We start from the raw sequence: 23,397 nt of genomic DNA, 5'->3' as shown, positions 1-23,397 counted from the left end.
CAACTGTAAAATATAGTAAATAAACGAACCGTTACGAACTATAAATTTCAAACGATTTCTTGAAGTCGTATTATCTTTAAACGCATGATTATCACAATCGCAACGAAAAGTCATTTAACGTTAATATCAATTTACGCTTTGAATATGTGTTAACTAGTAATAAATTTTTAAATATCATTTCAGAATGTACTAATATAATTATTGTCATGACGAGTACTTATTGGTATTTGTTATTTTTCGCGTATTGCAGAACGTATTATTTTGTATCGCCGTATCTCGAGAACGGCGACTTGTATGAAGCTATTGCCGCGGACAGAGATTGCAGGGAGAAAGATATTCGCCTTCGGTGGAAAACCAGGATAAAAATCATGTACCAGATTGCATGTGCTATAAATTTTATGCACACCGGAAATGAATTCAGGTTGGTGTTTCCTGAACACACTATCTCGTTATTTGAATAAATAAGTGACTTCGTATATTTGGTCAGGGCATGCAGCTCTGACGCTAAGAAAGGTTAGAACTTGAACCTCAGACTCTAAATAATCTACCGATGATTACCTTTTACATAATACATGTCGCTTAACGTGTTAGGGACGCATTACGGCATGTTCATTCACCATCACTCTGCTCGAGAATGTTGACACGAAACCATATATATGTTCTTCTTAGTCTTTCGTAAACTTTCGTTTTTGCCACTTGGTTCATCACAGAGGTGTTGGGTCGCATAACGAGTTTGCTGTCGAGTGCCGCCTTCAAAATATACAACGCTATCCTAATTAGCCCACTATCGGTTTGAGGAGTGGGAAGCTTAGAACAATTACATAGGTCAATTTATAAGCAGAATGAAATATTACATTGTAAACACATTTTGTCTGAACGTATATGAGTTTCTTATATGAGGTTCTTATGTTCGACCACAAACATCATTACTTGCAAGGGAATGTTTCAATTCATATGTATGCTATGGATACAAACCTTGGTTTTCTTAATCTATGGATTTTGTTTTGAAGGAGAACAGTGTTACATATGGATATAAAGTCTAAAAACATTGTCCTGGATACCAACTTCAATGCAAGATTGATTGACTTTGGACTAGCAAGAGAGTTTATAGACGATGACGCCACATCGATTGTTACACCCGCCATTGCAGGCAATCTGGGATACTCGCCAAACGCTCATAAGCTGACAAAAAACGATGATTATTATTGCTTCGGAGGAGGCAAGTATTCAAACCTGCACTACAAGCAAAACGTATGCCCCTCTTCGAAAAAGCGGGGCATATTGTCTTTTATATGTCAGTATATCAGGCGTTTGTCCGACATTGGACGGTTTCCTGTTTGCAGGATATCTACAGAACGCTTTTATTTCGAACCATGTACATTTGAATAATGGCTAACTTGGGGTAAATTTAGACGCATATCGACTTCGTGGTGAAAGGTGAAAAAATAAAGGTCGCATGGCTTTTAAAGTAAATTTGCACATGCGATGGATCTTGATAAATGCATTAACCTAGAGAACATTTAAGACATACTGAGACAGAGAAGACTCCGATTTATTTTAAGGTAACTAGATCAAATGTTAAGGTCACAGGGTCTTGTTAAAGGAGTTTCGGCTCTATGTTTTTAGAACGTGTTGATTTGCGTAACGATTACTTTAAAAGACATAAAAGCACATCTTTAGATTGAGGTTACTAGATCAAAGGTTTAAGTCACATGAGGTGAAAGTTGTATCAAAACATCAGTTTTTTTATTCGTGTTATCAAGAGAAAGCTTTGACCCCCTATTATCTAAATTGGTTGGCTGTCTACTTGAGAGAAACTTATGATGCATATTGATGTGAGGTAAAAAGGGCAAATGTAAATGTCACAACGGAAGATCGCAATCATTTCGTTCCCACATTACATATGACATATGATCAAGCGGTTAATTGGGGGGGAGGGGGAAGTAAGGCGACAATTAAGATTAAGGTATTCGTAGTAAATTTCAAGATCACGGGGCTTTCATGATGAAATTTGTTTCAACACATTATAAAGAGTATCTGTATGATCCTTTTAATTAGTATGCTTTTTAGTTTTATCAAAGAATGACCCCTTATCATTTTCATATAAAGAAATATAAGGTCGTTGTTACATGGGCGAATTTGCTTGGTATGATGGTAACTTTGGATGAAAGAAATACTCCTTTTGATTTTGATGTGCACTTGTCAAAGGCCAAGGGTACAGGGCTTTAACGTTTAATTTGTTTCCGCACAACATCTGAGGGTGTTTTGACCAATGATCAACGGTAAACGCTTTTGTATTAAACAAACACGAAGTGGATATTCAGCTGCACCGGCAGTAAATAAACGTTATTTTTAATGAGTTTTTTTATTTATAACATGGAAAACGATTACCAAATAAGGAGGAAATGGTGAAACCTCTAATATTGTTGTTACATTGGATGGGTCGTCGATTTTTGCAAAACTTGTTTTGTAATAACTCATGGAAATACATTCGATCTGTTAAAACAACATAGACAAGATTGCTACCTAATATTTGTTAATATGTTTAGCCCAATACCGCAGGATATGCATCATCCTGGATTCCTTCAGTGAATGCGTAGATCTGTATATAGATTCTGATCAGTAAATTGTAAAACCGCGTTGTTGTGAGCTGGTTCTATAAAGTTCAATGCGCCCAATACCATACGCTATCCATGTGTCGCCATACGAATGTCGTCACTACTCGTAAAACGTATTTTTATTTTAATATACTGATTGCTGGAAGTATGTTTGACGTATAAAACTACATTACACTGTATACCTATCATATATGTTAACAAATATAAAATACATTAACCTTAACAAACTGCTAAAAATTGTTAAATTGATAATGTAATTATAATTTCTAAATGTGTTTAAATGTCTTCATTGTTCAAGTTTTGATCGAGTTAATAACTGGCCTTAACGCGTCTGCGAGCGAGGAGGGCATTCCACTTCATGAATGGCATCGCGAACTTATAGTACAAAGACAACAGGTAAATCATACAATAATCTAGTTTGGTATAACATTACTTACAATTCGCTTTATTAAGAATGTCATTTGTAACATTATTTTATTATTTAGTCACGTTAAGTAAGTTTGACATTCTACGCAAAACTTTATTCAAATAAACTTATACGAAAGTGGAAACATAGATCAAAAAAAAATTTGTATTTCTAAATTTGTTAAAAAATGTATCAATGAAGAATTCTTAATTGTAATACCTGATTAATATAGTTTTGGTATGATCGTACATGATAAGTCGTTAAAATATGTTTGAAGGATTAATGACACATTACTTTTAGCCTAGTTGTCAAAATATACTTCCAGGTCTCGGTTTGGAATGAAACATCAAGAACAATTGTAGATAAGTCGTTGCAATAAAAGAAAATCTTTTTGCAAGCGGAAAATCAGAACAGATCATGAATGATTTAGAGGTAAGAGATGGGTGAATAATAAATCTGTATCCAACACCAACATAGAATATAAAAACTTGCATTTAATTCAATATTTGATTAGACAACAACATAGTTATGTGATGGAATGCTGAAGTGGCCGTTTACCAGCTTGTTTAGAACGTTTGAAAGAAACCAAGACTTCGTATGTATGACTTAACTCCATTTAATATCTATTTGTTTTCCCAGTAACAACAGAAATGAGTTTTCAAGTGTTCTTTTTATAATATTAGGCGTGATTTAAATGGCCATTCTATGTTATATATACTCTTCTACATATCTGTAAAGTTACAACAATAAATACTAATAATGAAACTCTAAATATCATAATCACGAAAGTAATTCTTATTAACTCTTGCTAATACTTTATTTAAGGCAAGCGCCGAATCGCTTTTGAAAGAAAGTACGATAAATAAAACAAAGCATAAATAATAACACTTATTGAAGCTTTGAAACAGTCTATGCAGATCGCTCTTAAGCCAAGAATTAATGACTTACATACATATGTACATAAAAAAACTCGAAACGTTTTTATTTAGAGAAAAAGCAATAAAAGCAATGAAATAATTTAAATTCGAATTAATTAATCATTAGTATAATATGCACCAGATCAACAAAAAAAAACAAGTGAAAACAACAAAACAAAAACGAGGCATGGTGAAATAAAGTAAAGACACGTATCAAAGAAACGCCATATAGTATAAATCGCAAAGTATCGTAATATATATCAGAAAGAAACCATTATGCATGGTGTAAAAAGCCCGATTACATAGTTAGGATGTATACTGTACAACAATTTTCGTCAGCTTGAATTTTCGTAGCTTTTCAAAATACGATCATTTCGTTTCACGGTAATTGTCGGTTTATGAAATCGGAAATAAATAAGAATGTGCATGTGTTTTTTATTTGTAATGCGTGTCCGCTAAAGCGGTTGGGAGTGGGTGTCACAGGGAGTCACTTCCAGGAGGTGTTGCCTGTTAATCACATACCAATACACTGGTTCATTGTTATGCGGTTCTTTTGACTGGCCCTTCTTATATCATGCCCAAAAACCTTTTCTCTTATAGATATGTATAGTCTCGATTCATTCGATTCCCCAATACATCCGTATAAACCCGGCTGTATCTATCACTATGTATCTATCTATCATACTTACGACTTTTCCTATCACGCGATCATCCTCATACTTACGACTTTTCCTATCACGCGATCATCCCGTATAATCACAACTGTTTTAGTAGCAAATCCTGGGAAATATGTAAGATAAAAGTTCTGACGAATTTCAATACACAGACATGCGCGTTTTTTAAGTAATAAATGAATTTTGGCATGTCTACTATTTAAATAATTGATGCTATGAACGTCCAATCAGGACGGGGGTTTTCTAACTGAACATGCGTATATCACCGGACGCGATGTATGCGCACCGTGTGTAGTTCACATTTTATACCAAGGCCTTTTGTATGGTTAACTTTTGCATTTAAATATATCCAGCAAGTAAAAAGTATTTCAAACAATAACGTGCCAATGAATTTATCAACTTTCAATACATAAAAACTTAAAACAAGTAAATGCAGTTAAACACAAACAACCAAATAACAATCCATACGTTTGTATGTATTCCTTTTATTGTAAAAGCACAGGAACAGTTTCAATCAGGTGTTTATCACAAATTATGATCTTTAAATTGAATTTATAGTCTTCGATCTGCTGCGTGATGGCTGTATAACCTGCAACATCCCTGACATACACACTGAACACACTGGGTAATAAAGTTGCTGTCAATTAGCGCTCTTACTTTTTGAACGTAATGAAGCAAACGCTTTCGATAAAGCTTTACTGAATATGCGTTTTACATGAAATGTCAAGTGTTATTTAAGTAAACAGTACCACGTACTCCCTTCTGTGAAATAGCTGATGTATGCATGAATTACGTAGAATATGAATGTTTATAATGCCCATTTTTTTAAAGCGAGATTATACGATTTTGTCAAATATTTATGAATTTATATAAAATGTGTAAGAAACTTATTATACATATATTTCAATATAAATTATAATAAAAGTTAAGAAGAACATGTGTCGAAAAACGCGAAATAAGCCAGATGTTTAATTCTGAAATCGAAAAAATGTTTACAGTCGAATTCGCCAGCATGTATATCATGAATGTACGATGTGAATCTAAACTTAGTTTAACGTTCATTTTAAATTTCTGCAACGATATATATTCAAACGACACACGAACACCAACTAATAAAAAGACGAATGCTTCGGTTATTGTAGGAAAATGTGCTCAAAATATCTTCGTCACAATCGGCTCGGGGTGCTCATTTGTCTTTGCTGCATTTTATGAAATTCATCTTCAATGTATAATTTGTCTTGCCGATTTTGTGATATTGTAACATATATTATCAATATATTACAATTCAACACATATAAAAAACGTATAATCTCGCTTTAACATACGTAATAATTCGTGACAGACATAAGTTCGTCGATCGGTCAATACCGAAATACACGAAAATTAATTACGTTTTCACAGTGTGCAAATACGACATTGTATTGATTTACACTTATCATAATTTCATTTTTGTGTCAAAAATGTACATGGCTTAACGTTCGCTTTCAATGTTATCTCAGTAAACCACCACGTGTTTATGTACACTTTTAGTATTCGGGTCTCGTTTGAATAGACAAAACAAAGATAATTAAAATAAGCAATTCAAACACAAATAAAGGAATTGTTATTGATAACAGAAAATAAACATTTTTTGTTTTTAATTCCCTACTTTAATTATGTTAACCATTAATGAATCAACATGAATATTGATGTTAATACAAAATGTTTTAGTGATAATGCCATCATACCCATTTTAATGCTTGTCGATTTTGTAGCACATTTTAAAAACTTATTTTATTTTCTAATTATAGTCATGTTATAAACATTTTTTTTAAATAATTGTGCAAACTTGTTGAATTATATTAGATGAAGCTCTTCCGAAGAGTTTCAGCGAGGTCATGCGATTGCTTTTAACTTGTATCCCCGTACACATCTTCAATGTTGTTATATTTTCGGCCTTCAGAGGCTAGTAGCAATATTGTTATATTTATTATTTTTGGAAATCATTAATATTGCTGGGCCAAGTGTGAGGTTGAGCGCTCTAAAACCGGTTTAAACCCCCAGTGCTTTGCATTGACCGTTCCATGGCGGACCCCAGTTTTATTCTACTATGTATGTATGTTGTTTCGTATTGTGCCGTACTGTTTTGGCAATTGGTAAGTTTTCTAAAATAAAGGACCCCACAATTGTTAATAATAAGAATGCAATACTGCTGCTGCAGCTGGAGTTTCACTTCTTTATATTTTTATGCCCACGGATCGAAAGAACGGAGTATATTGTCTTTGGCCCGTCTGTCATTGTATGTGTGTGTGTGTCCCAAAACTTTAACCAAAACTTTAACCTTGGTCATAACTTTTGCAATATTCAAGATAGCAACTTGATATTTGGCATGCATGTGTATCTCATGGAGCTGCACATTTTGAGTGGTGAAAGGTCAAGGGCAAGGTCATCCTTCAAGGTCAAAGGTCAAAAAAACAAATTCAAAAACTTTAACCAAAACTTTAAAAACTTTAACCTTCTTCATAACTTTTGCAATATTGAAGATAGCAACTTGATATTTGGCATGCATATGTATCTCATGGAGCTGCAAATTTTGAAGGTCAAGGTAATCCTTCAAGGTTAAAGGTCAAATTTATGGCTTCAAAGCGGCGCAATAGGGGGCATTGTGTTTCTGACAAAAACATCTCTTGTTTCTTTAGGGTATCTGCAGAAATCAGTCAGTTCCGAAATGGGAAACCATAGAAGAGGATATTCGGTGCGAAATATGCTTAGTCAATGAAAAAATGGAAGGTATATTGTTTGTCTAACATTTTTCATACCAAACACATAGGTATGAAAAGTGTTATTTTACATGGAAACAGCACTCAATTATGTTTTTTATCATTTAATTGTTTTTGTTTGTTTCGATTTAAGTAAATATAAATGTATGAACAGACCATAACTGATATATTTGTATTTGACGTTCAATGACACGGTTCGTAAATAATTAAAATACATTAATTTTCAGACGATCATTGTATAAATTTTGCCGACGAAAATATAAAAGAATGCATTCAATTTGGCAAATACTAATTTATTATGTGGTAATATGAATCATATAGCTTCAATACATCCAATAACGTTTGGTGTCACAGGAATAAATTGGTTTGTACATTCATACTAAATTGACAGTATATGCAATCTTTATATTCCCTTTGAATATTAACATAATTAAACGTACTTTTACAGACGAACTAGTTTAAGAGAAATAAACATTTTATTTTCGTATGACCTGTAGCTGTTCAACATGCTTACATTAATATTCAGACAGTTTTTTTTCCAAATAAAGGTCATCAAGACCATAGTCAAAAATATGTATGTTCATGTTCTTGCAATATTATTCACCGTTTCTTTACTTTTGTTTCAGTCAGATTCGAGGGGCATGACGACGATTCACCAATACAGCGAGCCTGTACGAAACAGATCCGCATTTGTTGCTCCTGTATGAGGAATTCATACATCAATCCAGTCAAGTGTCATACTTGCGGAGAAACAATTCAGCCTTTTATAAGTAAGACTGTTTGTTGAATGCACATTGCACAGGAGAATACACATTTATACAATGTCAAATCTTTTAAATGTTTGTTTCAATTGTCACAACTGCATATTTTTGTCAGAAATTAACCCAACAAATCAATTCACAATATGTGTATCAAATGAATGTTAATATATATATATATATATATATATATATATATATATATATATATATATATATATATATATATATATATATATATATATATATATATATATATATATATATATTTATATATATAGTATTAAAATAAACATTTGTCAGTGTGCATCATGATGAACATTTATATATATTTTGAAAAACACAAAACAACAAAACAATAGCAACATTACAGCACCATTTTCATTTGAGTATACATGAAGATTTAATTTTTTAGATTAAGAGACATATACATTGAGTTTGGACTTTCTGGCTGAAGCAACTGCTTTTGTAGCTTTATTGTGTTTGAAATATGATGGATGTATGTCTTCTGGTTATTTAACTTGATACATAAACAGGCGATGCATATGATAATATTTTACTGCACACCTTGTTATAGATGTGATGTATACTGTGTGATTTTTTCCGAGCGCTTCATTCGGTAAAATACAATGACTTTGAATATTATTTGCATTGGGTTTCAAGCATTTCAGTTTGTAAACATAAGGCTATATTATGGTTGACAATACAGATTAAAACAAATCTTTCCAGCCGAATTACAATATGAAAAAGAGGAAATTAACGCATTTCATTAAAATATCAGTAACAATAATTTTGTATTTATTCAATCTTATGAGAAACGATGTCCTTCCTGAACCTAAACCTTTTTCCTAAAGTGCAGGGAAAACGTTGTGTTTTCAGATATTTTTATATTAAACTTAATTTACCACGTAGGAAGGAGTTATGGTTATGGTTAACGTGTGAACTTCAGTTCATGTCCCGATGTTCGTGTGTCGCATTCACTCTGAAAGGTCTCTGAATTGTGTTCGCATACAAAATAAAACTTTAAATATAATAGAATTTGATATAAACTGAAGTCATTCCATTCCCCAACAGTTATCAAATTTAAAAAAACGTTTATGCATTAAAGATAATACCTCGACCTGAACATAAATATAAATATATATAAAAAATATAAATAAATAAATAACTATTTAACCTAATAAGTTATATAGGAAATAATCGATTTTTAAGCTGATTTATGAAGCCTGAAACTCAAACTTGGCGTTGAAGTAAAACCACAATTGTAAATTTAAATTAACTGCAAATATTTGCACGTAAATTATTTGAAGTAAATACAAAATATATCTCATTTCTGAAAGTGTAACAGGATAATGTCTTACACAATATATATGATCTTGAATTTCGACCGCGACTATGTCTTTGACACTTTGATGCCATTCTTGTTACCTGCCGCCGAATTATCTGAAAGCCATCCGGGCGCTTGTTAACGTCAAGACTGTTTGCTATGATTTGATTTCTATATTTGACATGGAACTGTATTATTGACATTGGACCTATGAAACAATGCATGTAGTGTCCAGCTTTCAGGTATTTCGGTTTTGTCATTGGACAAAAGAACATTGATTTTGTGCAAGAAACTTCGTGTCGTCATGCTTATGATTTTTGAGATTGTTATTGTTTCATACATATAACCAAGCAAAATAATAGGGCTTTTATTAACAATTTATATAGCTACTTCTTCCTGAGATGCAGTACGATGATCTCGAATTTGTTCTTTATGATTATGGATTCTTATAAAACAGGTTTATCTGTTGCGTGATTTTTTTCGTGCAAAGATTTTGCATATTTCAGTAATCAAATTGTATTCTAATATAATTATATATAATCTTGCTATTTTATTTAAATTGCGATGATAATTTGGACTTGTAGAAGTGCTTTTCAAAACGAATATCGTTATTAAAACAAATATTAAATATAAATGAATACTTTTTTGTTTGCTGTACAATAGTTAAGAAGATTATATTGTTAATAGCTTGGAAAGAATATTTACGACCATGAGGCACAATTCGGAATTGTATGACCCTTATTGCAGTTGCTCCTAGAAAAGACTAGACGTTAATCTTAATATTCAAGTATATAGGGCTTTGTCTCTAAAACGTTTTAAATCAAATATTATGTATACGTCATTGATGCTTGTTTTGGTTTTGAATCTTCGTTGCTAAAGGTACTATTTTCTCGGCCTGAGTTTAAAGCTGTTTATTTGTCAATGAAAATGTATTAATTTATATTTATTTTTATTTGATGCTATTATGTTAATTTGTATAAACATATAATATATATATCTTGGCCAAGTTTGAGGATTTGGCTCCTAAAAACCGGTTTAAATCTCCATCGCGTTGCATTGATCATTCTTAGGCGGTAACCTTGGCTTTTTATATGCCGTCAAATTATATTTTATAGTTGTTACATATGAATCACGCCGTAGTTTGATTAATGGTTTGTTATTTGAATGGATGGTTGATTTGTTGGTTAGTTGGTTGCTTGCCTGGTCGGACTGTAAGTTGGTCGGTGTTTGTCGGTATGCGTAAAAAGTGTTAAGGTTGTGAAGCGAAGTACCCTAAACGTATCAAGAAAGTAAATTGCATTTCAAAATATCACATCGGCATGGAGTATAGTTGTGCAAGACACCTTTTTACTTAAGTTGTTAACGTGTACCTGAGTAGTGTGCGCTTGAACTGGGCCTTTTTTATTACAGAAATATAACACACGTTTGTTAAGCAAACTACGTCTTCTGTTCTCTAGCTATTGAAGTTAAACGTAAAACGCATGGTATATGTTACAAACATGAAGTGTATATGTACAACACACATTTTCACGCGAATTGATCAACAAGTTAGGCTTAGCAGTTAAATGCCCTTGACTATAGCCCTGGTCATGTCTGCTATGCCTTTGACAAATCAGAAATGGGTCATTTTTGACATTTTGTGACAAAGGTATAGTACCAACACCTATCGCAATTCTTGGAAAGTGCTTCAGATAGAGTTGTATATATTTATATATAATTGTTGTTATGACTTTGATCTAAGACATTTAGACATGACTTTTTCGTTTGAACCTCCATTATATAATGAGTATACATTATGTCAAGGTTACGAATCTCTCTTCCTATGCCACCATTTATATGAGACAAAATAATGTACAAGGTTTGATTTTGCGCATCCGGTATTTAAATAAATTCAAAGACGGCCAAATTGTCATTCAAACGACTACTTAATTATTTCTTATAGGGTGAAAGACACAACTTAAAATATTGAATCAGTCCTGTAAAAACCAATTACGAGTTGATTTGTATATTGTAGATGCCAACTGGGGAGCCATTCTGGTTGCTGGGTATGATAGAAAAGCCGGCAAAGTTTTACAAAATGACATCAAAAAGTTTAAGGAAGTTATAACCTCAAAAGTACTACCAGCAATGTGTATAAAGTAGGTGTTTTGTAAGAATTGTTTGCATCATGAGTTATAATTAATTCGATAACGCATAGTTTAATATATATCATATGCATCTACGACGCACATGTACTTCACTTAAGGCACGCTCCATGCGATTTTCGATGAACATCACATAAAGAACGATCCTCGTTTAACGTTTAAATTCAAGTTATGAGCATTGATCTTTTCTTTACATAATACTATCTGATATTTAATTATCATGTGAAATATCTTCCTTTGTCAAAAATTTAGTTTAAGACTAACGCTTTAGAGCCGGATGGAGTTTTGTTTTAATCGTATGCATATTGGTCAATTATCCTGTGACATCCTAACACTAAACTGTCAGTTATTCGCGCACCATCTGACCGCACGGTTGTCAAATTCACGGTAGACCGCAGTAATTAGAACGCATAAGATAATCACCGACATTCCGCTCTATCATTCTTCCTGAAGTGCCGTTTAATATTGATGAGAACTAAGCATCCACACACGTGCAACCAACTTGCTTCGAATGCTGTTTCGTCATATACTGGGACTAACAAGTATATGCCATATAGTTTTGGCACGTTTGGATCTATTTCCTACTTATGCCTTGATGCGAGTTTATACGATCTTATTTTATTATTGAAAACTTATGAGTGGTTGATACATCAATGAACTCTAATTATAGTCCATATAAATGTATCAGACAATCAATGAAATAAGTAGTGGTAAAAACCAGCAATTGTCTCCTGATAGAGTTTGTGGGCTTTCGTTGTTTGTTATATTATATTATTACAAGCAGTTTTGCTTGCACAGTAGATCATTAATTCATATACAAAAGCGTGTACACTAATGGGAAATCTCCATTGTTACAACAGAGCTGATGATACGATACATAGATAAATTTCGGATTATGAAACAATTACTGGTTAACGTATCGTTATTGGCACGGCCATTATAAATTTGATTTAAGTAATACAGATTTGATTTATATATTATATATTTCATATAACACTCCGTATTCATAATTTTGTTTCGATATAAGATTAAAAAATAAGATAATGACATTTCATTCGCACGTACTCGCTTTTACATATAATTTCACTTGTTTTTTTTTAAATGTTACAGAAACAGTTTTCGTGAAAGTCAATGACGGCAACGTGCATTGTCACGTATTTGTAGCTCTTATGGCGGATGGTACATAATACAATGTATTCCTTTCGTCTGTCTGCCATGTAATGAAGTTCATAGTAAATTACAATTAATTTCTTTGGGAACACGTGTACGGTTTCGAGCTTCATAAAACATTTAACTCCGAATTAATTTGCATTGATATTTTGCAAGTAGGTTTTGAGTGTTTAAATGGTTTTACGAAAAACCTTTTTCCACAGTCATAAACGAAAACATGGCTTACCTTCATGAATTATTTTCGAACCTATTTCCCGAAGTGATGTGTCGTTGTTACATAACATTCTTTTCGTTGCCTTATTGCTCTCAATTGCGCACCATCTTTTTCGACCGTAAAGCATTAACTGATTCCCAAGGAATTTCTGGAAAAAAATCCTTTAAAAAAATGTGTATCCTGAAATTACAGTCCAATATCATCTTTAAAATAACCTGGTACTACAGGACTTTCCCTTGGTTTATATTTAATGCTGTTCCCAAAACAAAATGTTCACAACTGTATATGATATGTGCGTCGCTGCTGCCGCTCTACTTTCTCTTTGTAAATTTTTATGATTAAATCGGCAAAGCGTGTCATCTATTCTTGGAAATGAAATGATAAGCCTAATGATCATCCAATGTAATATTCAGGTAGTTTTGCTTTTTATTAAGACAAAATATAAGCGGTATTTACAGTGATACAAAGCCAAACTATTGGACAAAATGTATAACGATAATGCTTAGCCGTATGTGTATTCGAACAAATTGAATAAGGAGCGTAACACATCAACACTAAAACAAGTAAAAGTTAACTTACCAGATTTTTTATAGTATACATTATAACGTTACAAATTCGTATGTTGATGTTTAAATATAATTTAAAATGTTTGCATATATGCGAATATCCAACAACGATTACTCAAAAACTTATATGCATAATTTACATCTATGTATTGTGGATCAATTTCTATATTGTTCACATTTTACCATGCATTTCTTTGTTTTACAATAGAAAAATCGACATTATACGAACGGTTGAACAAATGCATCTGTTTAAATGTTCATAAATGACTATGTAGACTTCTTTTATTATATTTATATATTTTAAACATCTCAGTTCACTTACACCTCATAAATGCACCTGAAGACATTAAAACATTTTGGAATAATGATGTTTACTTTCTTATTATCGATTATCTGTCATATTCCACCTTCTTTTCTTCACTCTTCATGAAACGGAAAACAACAATATTCTGATAATTTATCTGGTAATTTAAAAAATCTGGTCATGTGAGGACATCACTATACTAATTTTAAGAATGAACGTAGTGATATATGATGCGGCACATATTTAGTCTTGTCAATATTACACTTGCAGAAAAAGGTTTGTTTTTACATTGCATATATATATTATTTCTATTGATTATTTTCAGTCCCGACAATGTAATAATTCTTGCCGAAGACATGCATGGCATTACAGCTGATAAACTGGATGGGGCATTTGATGATCTTTCCAAAAAGGATATTCGAACTTTATTGTTTGTGTACTCTGGACACCACGGTGATTATGGATTTCAACTGGGTCCCAATGTGTATTACGATTTGAATAAAGTAAGCGAGAGAATCAATAAATGGAACGAAGGGAAACCAAAGTTTGGGAAAGTGATTGCATTTCTTGACTGTTGTGTTCCTGACAAATTGAATTTGAACAAAATTCTCAAGCTTATTCAGTTCAATGCTACTTCTCCAACAACGACTGCCGATTTGGATACAACAAAGGGTAGTCCCTTTTTGATGTACGTTATGCAGGCATTCACTGCAAGAGCAAATGGTGACATCTGTATACATAAAGGATGTAAATGTAGCAAGCATATCCGTGGCGACTTTATTACTATTAACGATTTGTGGGAGTACCTAAACGAACACACTAAGAACGAAAACTTGAAGCCGTTTATAAATATAACAAACATTGATATGAAAGGCACAATCTTAGCCTATAATTACGATTTTGAAGTGAAGTTCGAATTCACATTACAGTGGCTTGATATGGAAACATGGAAATTATATGTTCTTCCAAAAGACTTCAACGACTTGAAACAACTTAAATTGATACTTGCTCAAGAATTCTTAAGTGAGTGTGTTGTCCTGTTTTATACATGTTTGTTTTGTTTTACATTTAGAGGTTTGACATGAATACTTTTGTTTAAACATTGTGAAATATAAGCAAAATGAAACTAAAGTGAAATTAGTAGGAGAGGAATGATTGTTAACCCCTACTAGTCTTATTTTTAGGCCAGTGGGCACGCCTTTAAAATATATACAGCACACAAAGAAAACATTACATACGTATAATAACTGAGATAAGGTTTCAAATGATTAATGCGAAGAATCGGGAGTGTAGGCCGGTTTATTGCTAGTCTAACCTCATTCACAGAGTGTAGGCCGGTTTATTGCTAGTCTAACCTCATTGACAGAATTAAATACAAAATACGCACGTGAGTTTAAACATTGCCCTTTTAGCATTCGAACAAGTATAAGATAACAACTTTTTTCTTGTAAACAGTATTCATTCCATTGAACAATTAACTCTAGACCCTCTTGTTGCACCTCAGGAAGAAGCAGATTTAAACAACATCGAATGCGTATTTGTTTAAAAAATCTATAAAAAAAAATATTTTTATTCCAAAAATGTTTTAGCAGTTGGTTTGTACTTTTATTTTAAACACATTAACTGAATTAAGGAGATAAATCTTACATCACATCACTTTGATATCAATATGTTCATTTTTCGTATATTAAATGCTGCTTAGTACTTTTGCAAACCATCCTCATGATTTATGTTTTAATTCATGTACATGTTTAAAAGCGAGGCAAATTAGAAAAACACGTCTTGGTGTTTGTTCTAAAAAATATTAGTTATTATATCTTACATTCACTGAAAAATGTATCTCTGTTACTTTTTGACATGCTTTTCATGGTTTCAGAACACGTGTATGATATTAATCCAGAGGGCAGCGATGCGCGTTCTAAATTTGCCAAAATCATCAGTTTAGAAATACAAACTGGGCCTAACACCACGATAGAAATTGACTCCGTTGAGCTTTTGGTGTTATATTGGACCTCTAAACGTCAGTTGCGATGCGTGGCCCGTCGGCTACAGAACGTAAACGTGGATATACCAGTTGGGCGGTGCTTCAAAAATGTTCCAGACATACTAGTTGTACACCAGAAAATTCTTCAGCAATGTGAAATAACGGTAATAAATTAATACTAAACAAGCACGATTTATTTTGGGGGTGTTGATGAGTTACTTGAATCACCCTTGTGGTTGGTTGTTTGTTTTTGTGTGTCGAAAACTAGTCTTACAGTAAATGCATACAAACACAAATTTAGTATAAAAGTATAATGTTTTAGTGCAAAACATAAACTTCGTGTTAAGCGCTATATTTTTCATAGTTATGTGCCCTTGAAATAACGCTAATTTCGGACACTTACATCGTAGAACATGTGAACTTTGTGTCAAGAACAAGTCTCTCAGTTGTGTTCGTAAAATTATGAAATTTTAAAGATTTAACGTTTATTCTTTGTAAAAGTACTACACGTTATTTTAATATGTATGGCAAATTTAGGACACTAATTATTGCACATGCATACGTGGAATGTTCAACAGTTTTATGTGTATTAAAATGAAACTTTACAAAAAAGTTGCATAACATTATTTTGTTTATGTCACAATGCTTGTTGCATATGTGTGTTCTTTAGCTGTGGATAATGACTCAATTTATCTACGTAAATCTGTGTGGAATCATATACGATCCATGGGAAGAATCGAACGATATGATTTTGAAATTCATTTTACATATAATCAACGTCTTTTCCTGCTTGCAACTAGCAATTACGGGGTATCTGTCATATGTACTAATTGTTAAGTTTCAAACTGAATTTAAAATTACTCGTGTCTGTTTAAAAAGCAAAGTTTTATTGGCAAAATCTAGCGTTCTCTTTAAATGAAATATTTTATTATATTAAAGTGATTCTAATGTTTGTTTTTCAAATACGGTACACAGTTTATGTTAATGTATTTGTTTTTGTAATAATCTACTGTTTATCTTAGGAGCAACAGTTGACTACTTCTAACCTTCGGAAGTACAGACAAGAACTGGAAAATAACACAGGCTACGATGACTACAGAAAAGCCTTGGAATTTAGTATATGTCATGCATACACACAGGTACATCGGTTTCTTTACATCGCCATAAATATGTATTTCTGTATATTGATAGTTTTGTTAGATTATTTTATTGTTATATTAAATGCCAAAACATGACTTATGCCTAGATGTGACATATGTTACAGTCAATTGGGATTGCTATGTCTTCACAACTAATTAACGTTTATCTTATCAAGTTTTGTATATGAAAACGTAAATAATAATGCGTTAATATCCATGATACTACATCTGTATGAAACCAGTGTTTTGCGAATTTTGCTGATTCATATGAGCAGAAAGTTTTTTCAAATCAGTTAAATTTTGTGTGTTATACTTCAGCAGCAATTCGTATCAAGCATTGCACACATTTGTATACTTTCGAGTTCTCTTTTGAAGCAGATTATTTAGTTAAGCAAATTATGTATTTCACATGATAACAGTCCTTTCTCTTTTTGAAAGTTTAGCAACTTAAAGCGAGCTTTTTTTTAAACAATATCATGCTCAGTCTAGTTTAATTTGTAATTTAAAATAGTGTTATATGTATTTCAGTTACTACACAACCGTTTGGAAATTTCTTTTTTTGACCTACGAAAAGGCCTCACCATGGTCTACATGAATCTTAAAAAGACCGCTGACATTCAGGAAAACATGGAGTAGTAGTATATGATTATTTGTTTGTTTGGTTATCTCACCATATTATTTTGCGTGGGCGTAATATTTACCCCATGGTGTGCAATTTGAATTGATTTATCTCAAAGTTTTCTTTTAATTTGATATTATTTTGGACCCCAAAATATGACGTCCAAACGTTATGTAAAGACATAATGCGAGTAACACCATCATGAGTTTACGGTCAAAGAAATGAAGGAGTTTCGTCAAGAATCATGCGAATGTAAATATTTAAAAACGTTTTTTGTTGCAACGTTTAGGGATTAAATTAGTTGAAAGTAGAGTATATTGTAGCAAAATGACATATCACATTGTGTCAGTCATATCTTTCATATTATGTTTGTGTCGTTGAATTTTTGTTCGTCGTTAAATTACACGACCAGGCTAGTGTGTTCTTTGCACGAGCAACATGACTTGTGTTTTAAATTAGCCAATGTTTGTTAGTTAAACGTGACTTGTTTTGTATGTTTTAATCTATGTAGTATTGTCTATCTCTTACAATTGTGTATCAAAATAATCCGGTCCATGAATAGAAAGAATACCATGTTACTGACCAATCTGCCGACCTTGATACGTTACAATACACGTGTTTGTGTTTATCAGACCTTACACACCCATTTTAAAAAAAACACTAATAAAATGTTATCGCATCTACACTGCATTTATGGCAGGCATTAATATGCTGCTAGAGTGCGTTTCACTAACATAGCGTATATTCTCTTCAGATTTAATACTGTAACTTGAATTTAGCAATGACACTACATGCTTAAATTGTACCTTGTATCAGTTTAATGTCAAAAAAGGGGCTTCACAAATATTTTTCGATCACCAGTTACTAAAAAGTGTATATCTAAATAATTGTCTGAATTTTGTTTCGTTTCTTTTATGTTTGTGTTGATATGATTAATCTGGGGCGTTGCATGTTCAACCACTCACGCGTCCATAACGCTTTCCCAGGCTTTTCGTTTGTCCGAACCTGTGAGGGAAACGGACAGAACACCCTCGAGCACGTCAAATTTGTTTTCATACTCGGAAACGAGCGTCTCAAACTCGTTTTTTGACCAATTTGGTTTCTTTGTCTTCGTTTTCACGTCCATTGTTTACAGTAGATACTGTTGCAGACGATTACTTTCTTACGCGTCCGCGCGCACCTGACAGGCTAAACAACACTTACACGCAGCGTACATTTTGCGCACATTTTAGTGAAACGGCGTACGCATTAATTTACGTTCGGCGTAAATTCTGTGCGTAAACCTAAAGTTGCGTAAATATACGCTATGTTAGTGAAACGCACTCTTAGACCTTAAGATTAGAAGGCACATCACTAACGAGCTTTACCATATATTACTTTTATTTGCTATATCTATAATTAAAGCATGCCGAAAAAACAAGAAAATGAATAATGTTTTTCTGAAGAAAAAGTGCATATGTCGAGCCGTTTGTACAGGTTCCTTCATTACCATACACCTGACAAGGATGTTAGCTACTGGACCCATTCGTATAGGCGGCTGTACATCTGAACGGTGTATTTAGACTTAAATCCTGTATTAAACGTCTGACATACATATATAGCAGTGTTAGATTTGTTATGTGTAATTATTAATAATAGTAACAGTAACAACAACACAAGACTTGAATTTTGACATTTCCTAAAAGAAACACTACTGTCGTTTAAATACTTACCATCCACTACTGAATGGGAAGCAAATCGGATATCGACTTTACTGGTCATTACTGTATTAATGGCAATGTTTGTACCTCCCGCGCGCGCTCAGAAATCGGAAAATCCCACAGCGCGCGAGTTTCAAATTAAATCTATTTGCGATGAAATGCATGTACATTGAGATATATTTTCATTTGTATTAATACTTCATATTAAAATCGTTATTTGTTCAATTCTTTTATTTTATATTTACCCTCTTCACATCATCATTTGACATGTCTTTTATCGAGCTTGAGTAAATATTGCGTTTCATGCTTCATGTTTTGTTTTAAAAGTTTCTGCATGAAATGTCACATGTTGTCTTAATAACAAATTTGTGTTTGTTAGCATTTCGAAAATGCTTGCTCGTTGGTATACATATATAGCTCGCCATCAATTTCATAAAAACATGTTACATGCAATTTGATATCAGACGATTTAGTGATTTCCTGTTTTTATTGTGATATGTTTTGATTCGCATTTGATTTGATGTGTAAATTGGAGACATCGGTAGTAAGTATTCAATTCAGTGATATTTTTATATCATAGTCATGCGAAAAGATCATTTGTCAAGTTGGCGAGTGACTATTTGTATACATGTGCCTTGTTTATAACAAGTTTATTTCGATACATATGTCTGACTGACTAATGGGGTTGTTGACCCTCTGGACTTCGGTTAGAAACCATTGCCCGAGCACACTGCTTAACATAAAACTCTGCGTAAAAAAGCCGAAAACGGCCATAATATGGACAGCCCGATTTTAAGGGCTGTACCATTTATAATACAAAATACTTTGCAGTGTGGATGCGGTGCTTTGATAAAATCTAGTAGTTTAAAAATAGCTTTACTTATAATAAAATTAGATGCGATTTAAACGCAATACTCAATATAAACTTCATATTGTCTGAGCCTAACGCTGTTAAAAAGCGGCGTTTGTATTTGTTAATAGGCTTATATAACGATGGCGCTGATTGGCCGTAATTTCTTATTATAAATTACAAGTAGGTCAATCCGTTTTAAAATAGAAATTTTCCCACAGCGGACGACCTTGACATTGCACTTTACAGAATGTAAACAATAAGAATTTCTATGCAGAAAATATATGAAATGGAAGAAAAGGATAATTACATCCAAAAGAACTTGGAATTTTTAATGAAATACATGAATTGTTTTATAGTAATCAATTTCTATGTTGATGTTATATTGTTATTCTTCTTATTATTATTGTTATTAATATGATATTGTTGTTGGATGTTTTTAAAAGGAAAGAGAAAGAGAGAGAATAGCCCAATTTTTATAAGTAAAACATACTGTTGTATGTGTCACTGAGTGAGTGTCATCATCATTACTAGACCCACTGTTCAGTATATACTGCAACGGGTTTGTTGGAGTCTTTAGACTTTGTGATCTGTGTTTTAAATGTTAAAATTAATATAGAATTACTTTAATTTTATGTTTCTATGAAAGAAAAGAAATACACGGAAGTGTAATATGTTGGAAATAAGCAAAAATTATTAATATTTTAGGATTTTACAGATCACAAAGTGGTTTAACATCGCCACTATGTATTAAATCCGTGGATAGATGGGAATTTGTTGTTAGAGTGATATTTTATACAAAGAACTCTTAGCAATGGAAAGATATAAAGATTAATACACATTAATTAATAGGAAAAAAGATCATGATTAATAGCTCTAATAAGAAAAGGGGGATTTGTATGTAAACATGAAATTATATAGAAATATAACAAAAAATTGTAATTGGTAGTTGTAATTTAGTTTTAAATTATATTTTGTATTGTAATTGGTATGTATTCGTAAATGTGGCACAATGTTGAACACTTGCAGACAGGGAATATAGCCGTAATGCTCCAACATAAGACCCTGTCTGTATGGAACCTCATGGGAATTGGGCTATGAAGAAGAGGCGACCCCCCAGAATAAGGGTAATGACTTACGTGTCGCCAAACGGTCACCTTTATAGGGCCACATAAAAATTATAAGTAAAACAATGAAATTTACAGTTAAAAATGAGAAAGAACAGATAAATTTATACATAAAAGTATATTATTTACATTATGAACAGTACTATATGCATTTATTTATATAAAATACAAGTTGCCACCCTGGAGGGTTAAAAGAAGGAGAGATTTGGAAGTGTAGGCTGGTGTGGGTGGGGAATAAACCAGCAGGGGCATTACCACTAGGTTGGACTAAGGGAGGTAATTGTGGAGGTGGAGTCTACAACGGTTGTTTCCCATGGACCAGAGGGAGTGCACGGTAGATGAAGAATAGTATGAAAACAATTGAAGGGAATTACATCAGTGTGATATAAAATTGGTAAAAAGACCAATTAATACGTCAATGCAGGCAAAACCCCACAAAATGCTCTTATCCAACCAATATTATTTAAATATAGGGGATAACAAGAGAGAAAATAGTACAAAAGTACATTATCTGCTATATAGAATAGCAATTTAATACAAAAATAATGAAATTTGCTATATAAAATAGCAATTTGACACAAAAATAGGGAAATTTGCTACAAAAAATAGCAATTTTAGCAAGAATTAAGGGAATACAAGATACAAAATTTGCTATGATGGAAAAATAGCAGTACTAAGAAAATTTACAACATTACCAAAGAATTGGTATTACCTGGATAGGGTTAAATAAGGGTTTTGCAAGGTATAAGGCCCTGCACTGTGCACTCCAGTCCGACATGGCTCTTTGAGTTTGAAGGAGAAGGGGGGTGTCAGAGGGGAAGGGAGGGGATGCAATGCAGCCAACGTACCCAGGTTACCGGACAGCCTCGTCCTTTGTTTTAAATAAAAACTGCTATAAAATATGAATATATATTAAGAAACTGAAAAATTTAAATGATGGACTAATGTCATACTCCTTTAAAAAATATTTTAAAATAAGGAATACCAGGTCAATACCATTGGCCTGATTTAGAAAGGGCAAGGATGAACAATAATCCCGTTAAAAACATAAACAAAGTTGTGTCAAAATGACACAAATCCAACACAATTACAATGACTACGCTAGATTTGTGCAAAATTAAAACAAATCAGTCACATGACTGAATAATAGGGTGGGTGTTGGCTGCTCTCCCTCCCCCAATGACCTAGATCTTGTCAGTTATCTGACAGTCCAGAAGGTATTTGGCGAGGGCAGAGAAGACCGGGCCCCTAGCTGCTCCCTTGGGGTCTAGCACATTGGAAAGGTTTAAAACTAGTCCATGGGAGTGCAATGCAGCTTCGAGGTGGTCCCTCTGCACCTTATGGTTTTGGCAATGCAGCAGCATGTGGGGCGCAGTGAGGGGTTCCTGGCACCTAGGACATGCAGGGTCTACACCGAGGACATACTTTCCCGCGCCACCGGGTAATAGGGTGGTTCCCATCCTCAGGCGCGTGATGGCTCTGTCAAGCACAATGCTTGCTGAGTATCTGTCAGGCGGCCTTAGGGTTTTCGCGGGTCTGGTAAAAGTATGTCGATGGGAAGCAAAATTGTCGGTCCGGAGATTCCACTGACCCACGACAAATTTCTTTGTCAGGGAGTAGATCTCAGTAGGTGCCAGGGGTTCCCCAGCCGTAGGCCCCCCTCAAGAGGCCCTCCTTAGCCCCCCTGTCGGCCTGCTCATTCCCACTGATGTTGACATGTGCTGGACACCATTCTAATGTGACCTTTAAAGATTTATCTAGGCACTGTTGATGAAGTTCCAAAATGCTAGTTAAAATATCAGGTCTAGATACATATGTAAACAACGTATACGAAGGAATCTTGACATGATGACCCATATTGATTTACTTATAATAATTGTGTCGCGTTCTGAGAAAACTGGGCATAATGCATATGCGTAAAGTGTCGTCTCAGATTAGCCTGTGCAGTCCGCACAGGCTAATCAGCAACGACACTCCGCTTTCATGTCATTTTTCGTTTAAATGAAGTCTCTTCTTAGCAAAAAATCCAATTTAGGCGTAAAGTGTCGTCCCTGATTAGCCTGTGCGGACTGCACAGGCTAATTTGGGACGACACTTTACGCACATGCATTATGCCCAGTT

The 23,397-nt window shown here is 33.4% G+C and overlaps 1 protein-coding gene across 7 annotated transcripts in view; it reads left to right on the top strand.

The window, feature by feature from the left end:
* The window catches only part of LOC127851699 (uncharacterized), a 33,781-nt gene extending 14,257 nt beyond the window's left edge, over positions 1-19,524 (top strand). For 2 of the 7 annotated variants that reach the window (XM_052385565.1, XM_052385572.1), the window contains exons 8-10: positions 251-421; positions 1,011-3,014; positions 3,350-3,399. In XM_052385565.1, the coding sequence (XP_052241525.1) occupies positions 251-421; positions 1,011-1,389 (550 nt within the window). In that variant the 3' untranslated portion in view covers positions 1,390-3,014; positions 3,350-3,399. Of the gene's footprint in view, positions 1-250; positions 422-1,010; positions 3,015-3,349; positions 3,457-5,173; positions 5,253-7,293; positions 7,385-8,000; positions 8,145-11,473; positions 11,598-14,182; positions 14,881-15,733; positions 16,006-16,863; positions 16,981-17,508 lie in introns of those variants that run through there. The other 5 variants (XM_052385561.1, XM_052385554.1, XM_052385590.1 and 2 more) reach the window with 5 other exon arrangements.
* Positions 19,525-23,397: the final 3,873 nt, after the last annotated feature.

Source organism: Dreissena polymorpha, chromosome 1 (assembly GCF_020536995.1).
Source record: "Dreissena polymorpha isolate Duluth1 chromosome 1, UMN_Dpol_1.0, whole genome shotgun sequence".
NCBI classification, from domain to species: domain Eukaryota; kingdom Metazoa; phylum Mollusca; class Bivalvia; order Myida; family Dreissenidae; genus Dreissena; species Dreissena polymorpha.
Note: the sequence above shows the minus strand (reverse complement) of the source record. Positions and strands in the feature narration are given on the sequence as shown.